Source organism: Solea solea, chromosome 3 (genome assembly GCF_958295425.1).
Source record: "Solea solea chromosome 3, fSolSol10.1, whole genome shotgun sequence".
Lineage (NCBI taxonomy): Eukaryota > Metazoa > Chordata > Actinopteri > Pleuronectiformes > Soleidae > Solea > Solea solea.
Genome location: NC_081136.1, coordinates 34,953,031 through 34,962,327, shown reverse-complemented (window position 1 = coordinate 34,962,327; position 9,297 = coordinate 34,953,031). Strand labels below are relative to the sequence as shown.

General features: G+C 38.7%; 1 protein-coding gene across 2 annotated transcripts in view; it reads left to right on the top strand.

The window, feature by feature from the left end:
- The first annotated feature begins 1,912 nt into the window (after positions 1 to 1,912).
- pthlha (parathyroid hormone-like hormone a) overlaps positions 1,913 to 9,297 on the top strand; it is an 11,837-nt gene continuing 4,452 nt past the window's right edge. Inside the window, exons 1-2 of one of the 2 annotated variants that reach the window (XM_058624670.1) lie at positions 1,913 to 2,505; positions 9,155 to 9,269. In XM_058624670.1, coding sequence (XP_058480653.1) covers positions 9,163 to 9,269 — 107 coding nt within the window. In that variant the 5' untranslated portion in view covers positions 1,913 to 2,505; positions 9,155 to 9,162. Of the gene's footprint in view, positions 2,506 to 8,774; positions 9,051 to 9,154; positions 9,270 to 9,297 lie in introns of those variants that run through there. The other variant, XM_058624669.1, reaches the window with a different exon arrangement.

The window sequence follows — 9,297 nt, the reverse complement described above, 5'->3', positions numbered from 1 at the left end:
CCAGATTGTTTTTAACCAGATTAAGACAATAAACTGATTAAGACCTTGCCATGAAGACCACATTTACTGATTCAGATGAAGATCTGTGGAACTTTCTGATTAAGTCATTTTAACTTTTTAATTAAATTAAAATGTAGAATGTATTTTTCACGTTGAGGTCAGTGGGCGGAGCCTATCACACCTGATTTAGATCACCTGGTGTCACTTAATCTCTATTTAACCATGTGACTCTGAGCTCGTCCTCCTTTGACTCTGGCGGCCGTCACAACGCGTGTGCTCCGTGTTTCTCTTTATTTGCCCTTTAATTTTACTGGAGGTAATTTAACAACGTTTAAAAACAAGCAAAAGAGTTTGTTTTTATTTAAATTAACAGGATTCGGTTGAAAGAGACTGGTTTTATTTGTTCATGTACAGCTTGTGTGCGACTTTCATGTTTACGTCGACACAGTAAACGCGACGTTTTTACGCGGACGGAAACATTTTACAGCTCGATTTTCATCTCCGAGGATAAAGCTCGTAAATCTGAGAGCAGAAGCAGCCGAGCAGAACAAACATCCAGCGTCATGATGATCCTCGTTAGTTTACTTCTATCTTTAGTCTTTGATATTAACGGCGTCCGACATCAGCCACACATTTAATTAGGAGTCGTGATTTAATTTGCCTTCATAGATGAGAAACGATTCCCAGGACTGAAGATCGTTTTCCTGCTAAAGCGTCGACACAGATTAACGTTGATTTTTAGGGTGAGATTATCTTAGTTTGTCACATTTTACACCAATGTAATGTTTTTGATGTTATAAAATGTATTTATGACTAAATACAGTTTATTCAATCAAGAGATCAAGAGAATAGAAAACATATGTGGACAAAAATGATTTTCTTTTACTTTATTCCAAAAGAAAAGTATTTTTTGTTTTATCAAAGCCTTGATTTAGATTTTTTTTTAACCATTTCAGAATAATTTTATCAATTTATTTTGTGTGTTCATGTCCTTGTCAATGTTTGACCTCATCTATTGAATATTCACGTAGTTTTTGTTAAACAGAATGTATTTGCTTTAACCTTAAACATTAATGACTAACTTTACAGCCTTTAATTTCACAGCGTCCCTCATATTTTATCCAAACTTTTGCTCTGTATTTGTATTTGCAGTCAACGCCACCTGCTCAAAGGTGCAGTACGTAACATTTAAGAGGGTAAGAAGTAATCCTACTTATTGGAATGATTATATAAACATATAATTACTGTAAAATAAAAAATAATTCGCTTTTTCGTAGCCGTAAAATAAGGATTTCACTGGACACTGGACACTGGACATTATGAATTGACCCCATGAACACATCGAGTGTGTCGGCCCTAAACCCAAATAAATTGGAGGGTTGCGTCAGGAAGGTTTAATCTGGCTTAAACTTTAAAATGTCCATGGTCCAGATTTTTGTCTTCTGACAGCAGAAAGTCAGCGCTGGTCGGTCTGTTATCATCGGACAATCCGTGATTCACTGGTGAATCAAAAACACGCGCTACGTAAATCTGTGACCACGGTAAATGTAAATGGTGAGTGGGCGGAGTCTAACTTGGACCTGGTGGGGATTTTTTTCACGACACCAAACCACGACTCTTTGGCTAAACATAGAGAACCTCAGACCAGAAGAACAACTGGAAACTGGAGAACTTTGCTTTTTAGTGTTGGAGATTTGAAGGTCGGCTTCACCACAGGAGGAGGAGGAGGAGGAGGTGATGGACCAAAACACTACTACCATGTTTTGGACTTTCTTTTTTTTTCTTTTTCGCCCATTCCCACGTCCACCAGTCAAACACAGTCTGACCACAGGGGGTCATTATTTAATAAAGTCGACTTAAAGTGAGACAAAAACAGAGACATCATGACCTGTCTAAGCCGTGTGATGACATGAATGAGCCTAAGTAAAGTTTAAGTCGGTGTAGAAACAACAATGTAACGAAGACAGAGGTTTAATTTCTACGCCTCAGTGACGTGACGGCTGAAAAAACCCAAACCTTTTTCTTTTCTTTGCAGCAGCAAAGTGAGAGGAACAACAAAAACACAACACGTGTCATTAGCTGTGACTCGGACTCCGGCTGTGGCTCGTGTTTTTACGAGGGAAGGAAAGGATGAAGGGAAAGTGGATGTGGGAGGTGGGGAAGGACGGACGGAGTGAGTAAGTTCACCCCAGCTGATTACATATGCAGCTCCGTGGATTCTTCTGCTACCGTGATGATGGTGATGACCTGTGTGTGATGTCAGCAGGAGGGCTTAACCTTATTTAAAGAGCGTTATCAACCTTCACATCCAAGCAGAGACTGCAGAGGGTCTAAAGAAGCCTCCAGATACGCAGAAACAACCTTCAGAGAAGCAGAAACAACCTCCAGAGAAGCAGAAACAACCTCCAGAACAGCAGAGGTCCTCAGAGGAACACGACCCACCACAGAAACCTGGACCTTCACTGGATTCGTAACAATCACAAAGAGCCGAGGACACTGGTACAGGTAAGAAAACTCTCTAGGACCATCGTTAATGTTTGGTTGAATTGTTATAACTCATATTCTACATAGCCAGATATCAAAAATCTCTAATTGCAACCAGACTCATGGAAAAACCTCCGTGTAGAATATTTGAAAGACCTTAGAATGATCTAAGACTCAGTCACTGAGACAGTTTTGGTTGTTGGTTGAGTTCAGTGTAGAAAAACACTGAGAAATAGTGATGTTCGTGATATTTTCGTTTGACATTTAACAATATTATTTGTAAATGCTTGTTTCTTAAATTTATCTTAAACACAATTCTGAATTTTGACAACTTTTCAGACAATATAGCAACTGTTTTGAAAATAGACTCTTGTGGTTGTTTGAGAAACTGGAACAAATTGTGCTGACATTTATCTGGAGATAGTTGTCAAAGAATGAAGTAACTGAGTTTTCTGTTAGCTTGTTTGCTGTACATGAGCTAGTTCTGAAATGTTTTCAGGGGGGAAAAGATGTGTTAACTTATTGACCATTCGATTGTTGTAGTTTTCTAACATGTATTTGCATTTTTTTGGCTTTTGTCCCCCATTAGATTAATATGAGCTGTTTTCTTTTAGCACATTAGCAGTGATGCTAGTTTTGAAACATTTTCAGTACAAACTAGCAAGTTAGCTTGTTGTCCTTTAGTTTGTTTGATGCTCGTTTTCTGTGAACTACATTTGTTTCTTTACATTGGCTTGTTTTCTTTTACCTAGTTTAACATTTTTTTCAGTACAAACTTTTATATTTATTTACTTTCATTGGATTGTTTTGAATTAGCATGAGCTTGTTTTCAGTTAGCTTGTTTGCTGTGAGCTAGTTTTGCAATGTTTGTGGTACAACAGGGTTTTCTGTTAGCTTGTTGTCTGTTAGCTTGTTTTTTAAGCTCATTATCTGTGAACTTGTTTTCCATTTATTAGCTTTCATTAATTTTTTTTTCCATTAGCTTGTTTTCTGTTACCGTGTCGTCCTTGAGTTTTTTTGTTTTTGGCTTGTTTTAGATTTATTTGCTTTTATTGGATTGTTTCCCATTAGCATGAGCTTGTTTTTGTTAGCTCGTTTGCTGCAAGCTAGATTTGTAGTGTTTTTGGTACAAATGTGTTTAGCTGTTAGCTTTTTTTCCATTAAACTTGTTCTAGCTAGTTTTCTAAGAACTTGTTTTTAAATGTAGTTACTTGTTTTCAATTAGCTTGATTTGCTGTTAGCTTGTTTTCACTTGGCTTGTTTTAAATGAGCTTGTTAGCAGTTGTTTTCCGCCTACGCTCCAAACTAAAATCAGACTTCTGTCATAGCTAATGTATCAAACACAGATTTTGACCTAAAAACACTTTTTATTCCTAGAAAAAAAGAGTTGGTGTAACATATTTTGTGTCTCTGCTTTAATGCTAATCGAATCATGGGGCTAAAGCCGCTGTGGCTGCTGCACATCACGACTGTTTACAGAGCAGAAACTGCTCTGAACCACTTTGTGTCCTTCCCCATGTTCTAATCCAGTTTTCTGGCAGCGCCATTCAAACCATAATCAGATGTAATTGAGCGCAGGGATGCGATTGCCTCATGGATCCAGGAGTGACACACCAGCAGATCATGTCCGCCCATCTGGTGACATGTGCAGAGACAGACAGACAGACTGCAGGCGCCGTCCTCTGCAGCATTTCGTGCTACGCTAACATGAAGCACGTTCGCCCGCTAATCTGCCAAATAGCTTCAGGAATGAAAACGTCTGCTGAGCGACGACATTCCTCCTTATTTATCCCACGGAATGGAAATCTTTATTTATAACGCAGCAGCTTTATCTGCACACACATCAATGAGAAACTGCTGACACTGTCCTGACACAAGAGTTAACTACAGACGTCAACACTTTACATTTACATTTGAGTTTGAAAGCAAACCATGATCGGAATTTACTGCTTTCAAATCCGAAATCTCATATGTGTGTGTATATATATATATATATATATATATATATGTATATATATATATATATATATATATATATGTATATACATATGTGTATATGTATGTATATATGTATATATCTATCTATATATATATATATATATACACGTGTATATGTGTGTATATATAGCATTGATTAATTAACAAAAATGTACATTTAACTGCCAAATAAACACTTTAAACTAACAGAAAAAGGGGGTAAGACACAGCCCCTTTAACTAATGCCAACAAAGATTTATTTAACAAGTATATTTACATTTTTAACAGACGGATAAACATTTTTGTTGTATTAGTTTTGAACATGAAGTGTAACTCTTCAATTTTTATATACAAAAAGAGAACAAAAACCATCAAAACAAATCAAAAACAGGGAGGTGTCAGGGTTAAAATTGTCCCTTTGTTTCGATCAAGGCTCCATTTTTACTACTATTTTTACTTTTTCTTCAAATCCAATTCGCAACCAATTGTTTTGTCCACAAACCAAATTATTCATGATTTATTGATTTATTTATTTGGAGCAAAGAAACGAGAACACGTTCCCATTTAATCTAACAAGAAATAAATAAAAAAGCTAGGATGTTAGCTAGCATAGAAAGAAAATAATTACGCTATTTAAATGCATTACTTTGTGCGAGTTTTTGTGGTATTTTTGCAAAATTCGGATTGAATGAAAACCTTTTGTTTTTTAAAAATACTCAAACTAATAATTGATTATCATAAAAGTTGACAATCAATAAAGTAATGGATTAGTAATCAAAAAATAACTAATAGCAATTTAAGGTTATTTTATTTCTTAAATTTCTATATATCATACAAAGGTTGAATTGTGATTCCATACCGTTGCATGTAAATCAGTCCAGATCCCTAATGTGTGTGTGTGTGTGTGTGTGTGTGTGTGTCGGGCTGTAACAGAATGAGAAGAATTAGAGGATTATTTCCAGAGGAAAGAGGCAGCAGAGTGTGGGGGTGAGGGTGGGTGGTGCATTTGTTTTGTGTACGTGTGGATTTTCTGCCAAAAAGCAGCAATTTTCTACGAATGTGAAACAGCTTTCTTGGCTGCGACTCCATGAGACGCTGCCAACTCAGCCAGGAAAACTCCTTTTTCTTCTTCTACCTGTTTGTTTGTTCCCAGGTGTGTGTGTGTGTGTGTGTGTGTGTGTCGACTCCAGCTCACACACCGGAGGGGAACATCCCTATATTTTTACGAACTGAGAGAAAACTGCTCCCATGATGCTCTTTGATCCCCGACTTCTTTCTTCCCAGAGTCGGTGAAGGAAGAAAAGGATCACGTTTCTGATCAGTGATGAATGAATGAACTGAACTGAAAGTGAGTCAAAGCAGCCAGTAAGTGACGAGTCACAGAACAAACTGTGGAATAATATCTGTATGTCACGCGTCTCTATGTTAACGTATGTCGACGCGGTGACGCTCCACAGAGAAGGGGGGGGGGGGTCAACTTTCCTATTCATTGTTAAGGGAAAATATTATGCAGTTTTCAATTTTTATTACCTGAGCTTTTTTCTTACAAAACACAAAGAAGATTTAAAAAATTTAATACAAATCAAAACTACATTTTAAGAAAAATAATGAATCTTCGAGTCAAAGTAAAGTCAATTCTCAAATTCTAAAAAAACTTTGAGCAACGGTGGTGCAGTGGTGGAGCCAGTCGTCTTTCAAGTTGAAGGTTGTGGGTCCAATTCCCAGCTCAGGACGTTGCGCTCATGACATTTAAAAATAAATGGTCTAAATTGTTTAAAGTATATTTTTACGGTGTGATTAACTCAAAACACAATTTTTTTTTACGGCTTTTCTCACAGACTTTAAAGATGTTGAGAAAAGTGTGAGCCTCGAGGGGAACGTCTCGTTCTGTTTGGTTGTTTTTGCAGCTCAGTGGGGGGGCAGGTTTTACTGCACACATCAGGGGTTTCTCACTAAAAGTGCAATCATTTGATGAAATGGAGGATAAATGTAAAGATGAAGTTACATAATATAATATTTAGTGAATATGTGAAGTAAAAAGTTCCCCGGGTTAACCGCCACACTTCAGACAAACACTGCTGCGTCTCTGACTGACGTGTGTTGAAATATCAGAAATACGTTCCAGCTGTCGCCCCCTACAATTAACGACACACACACACACACACTTAGGTCTTATCTCACCCCCCCCCCCCCCCCACCACCAACTCCTCTGTGTGGAAATCATTTGTGGGAAAATGTTTACACACACATGTGGCATCAACGCTTCACATGTGTGCACCAAGAATAATGTGAAAATACAAACATTGTGTTAAGTCCATGTGAAAAACCGGTAATATTTGACATAAAAAACATGTTACACTGCAGGGGGCGCTCCACGGGTTCACTGTTAACATCTTTGTGTGCAGTTATTGTACCTAATCTTTCAATTTGTGAAATAAATTCCGGTAAATTAACATTATCTACGCTCTTTCCTAGCTAACATGCTGTCTATCGCGTTCTTTCAACACCAGTGGTAATTCCCCTCCTCAAATTAGCATGCTAACCAGCTAGCCAGTTAAGTGCCCAGCCTGCTGCTGATAGAACGTTTGTTGTTTTTTAACAAGATGACGGTAGCACTTTGTGAGCAACCATTAGCTCCTGTGGGAGAGAGTAGCTCATAAACCTAAACTTAGTAAGACAACAGTTAGCTAGCTCTTACGTTAACTCTTAAAAGCTGTCGTGTTCCCCATCTTTGTGCAATAATTGCAGCCAATCTTTTAATTTGTGAAATAATTCCATTAAATTATCATTGCTTATGCTCTGAATAGCTTTTCAACTTAAACTTAATAAGACGGCTAACATTTAGCTAGCTCATACGTTAACTCTTAAAATGAATCATTTTCTTTAATCTTCTTCCATCTTCTCCATGTTGTTTTGTTGGTTAGCATGAAAACAGATGAGTCATTTGTATCTGTGTGTAATTATTTATGATTAGCTTTTCCGCCGTCTTAGCGCCGGCTAACCTGTTCGCTCTCGTCACATGACGCACGTGTTATATAAGACCCAGTGACACACGATTGTTTATGACGTTTTAATCACATGAGGAACGTTTGCACGCGACTAACTCCACTGTTGCATCAGATATTTCCATGATTACGGTTTTAATTAATCATTATTTACAGTTCAGAGGACGTTCACGTTCATGAACGCATCATCGAGCAGTTTAAAGAGTCATAGTTTGTCTCATTAGGACCAACATTTAACATATAATATAAAACCTTGTTGAATCAAGATTCAACAAGATTTTATGTTTTTCAAAGGCTAATTTAATTGATTAATTGAAACTGAATAGCGCGAGTTCAACAATTTTCTTGTATTTTGAAAAAAACAAAATTAATTTCGCCAAATTTGACGGCTGAAAATTCTAGGAGTAGATAACGTCTATGAATCATGACATAATAATGAATGAATGAATAAATAAATAACATATAATAGTTGTAGATGCTGACTCAGCATTCCAGACTAGCTAAAATGTTTCTTTTAATAATACTTTAATCTCAATTCAGTTGTATTTGTATAGCGCCGAATCACAGCATCTGTCTCAAGACTCTGTTCATAGACAACATCATCAAGAGCAGAGAAACCCAACAGTTCACACAATGAGCAAGCACTAGGGGGCAGTGGAGAGAAGAAACTCCCTTTTTAACAGATGTGCGGCACCTGCCTAGACAGGTTGTGGTGAAAGAAAAGAATGGGGGACAGAGGAAAGGTGGGGGACAGGAAGGGGGGGGCTGATAGAGACAGAAGAGAGACCAGGACAAACAACAATTTGTGTTTTCCATTCATTTCCAATGGGAGAAAAACTGCAGAAAAAGTAAAATATTTCAAAAAGTATAAATAGCAGAAAATAGAAAATGAATATCAATGGAGACCTGAGTGAGGTAAATATTTTGAGCATATGATTTGATGAAATGGGCTGAAAATGAGTGACCAAAAACAGTGAAAGCTGAAGATTTAAGGAAAACAATAGCTGATATTTTTGCTGACTCAATATTCACAATATTAACTCCACTGAAAATAAAAGTTTATTGAGTGTGTAAACTCCAGCTGAAAGTAAAAAACCGTCTTGAGGACATTGTCTCGCTGTGTGCTGCTGCAGCGCCACCCTGCTGTCTGTCCCCTCCTCGACTCACAAGCCTCACTCTCACTCAGTGAAAGAGAGAGAGGGGCGGGGTCACGGCGAGGCCCCTCCTCTTTGCTAAGACGTCCCCCGCCTCCCTCCCATCGCCTCTGACCTGCTCGGGCTGTGAGGGATCATGCAGCAGAAGCTCCTGTCAGAGCAACCTGCAGCAGCAGCAGCAGCAGACGCAGACGCAGCTGGAGCCGCCGCTGCCTGCCAACCTCACCTTTGACCTGTGGACACCTGGAGGACACGTGTCTCTGCTCGTCTCTGACCTGAAGGGATTTTCACTCTGAGGGAATAAAAAGGAAAACTTGCGGACATCTGTGGAGATTTGTTTTTTTTTAGTTTGATTGCTCTGAGGTGTCCTCACCTGGATTTGGTCTCATAGTGGACACTCTTAGGACGGACATAACTCAGCCGTGGGACAGTAAGTTCTGGCAGCGAGATGGTTCTGGACCGGTGGGATGGACGGGAGACGTTGTGATGTGTCCACTGACCTGAGCCTTGTTCTTGTCTTTTGTCTCTTCACAGACTCCAGGATGTTCTGCTCCAGGAGAGTCCTGCAGCGCTGGAGCTTCGCTCTCTTCCTCCTCTGCTCGCCGGCGCCGCTCTTTGGACGTCCCATGGACGCGCTCAGCAGCAGGATGTGAGTCTTTGTGTGTGTGTGTGTGTGT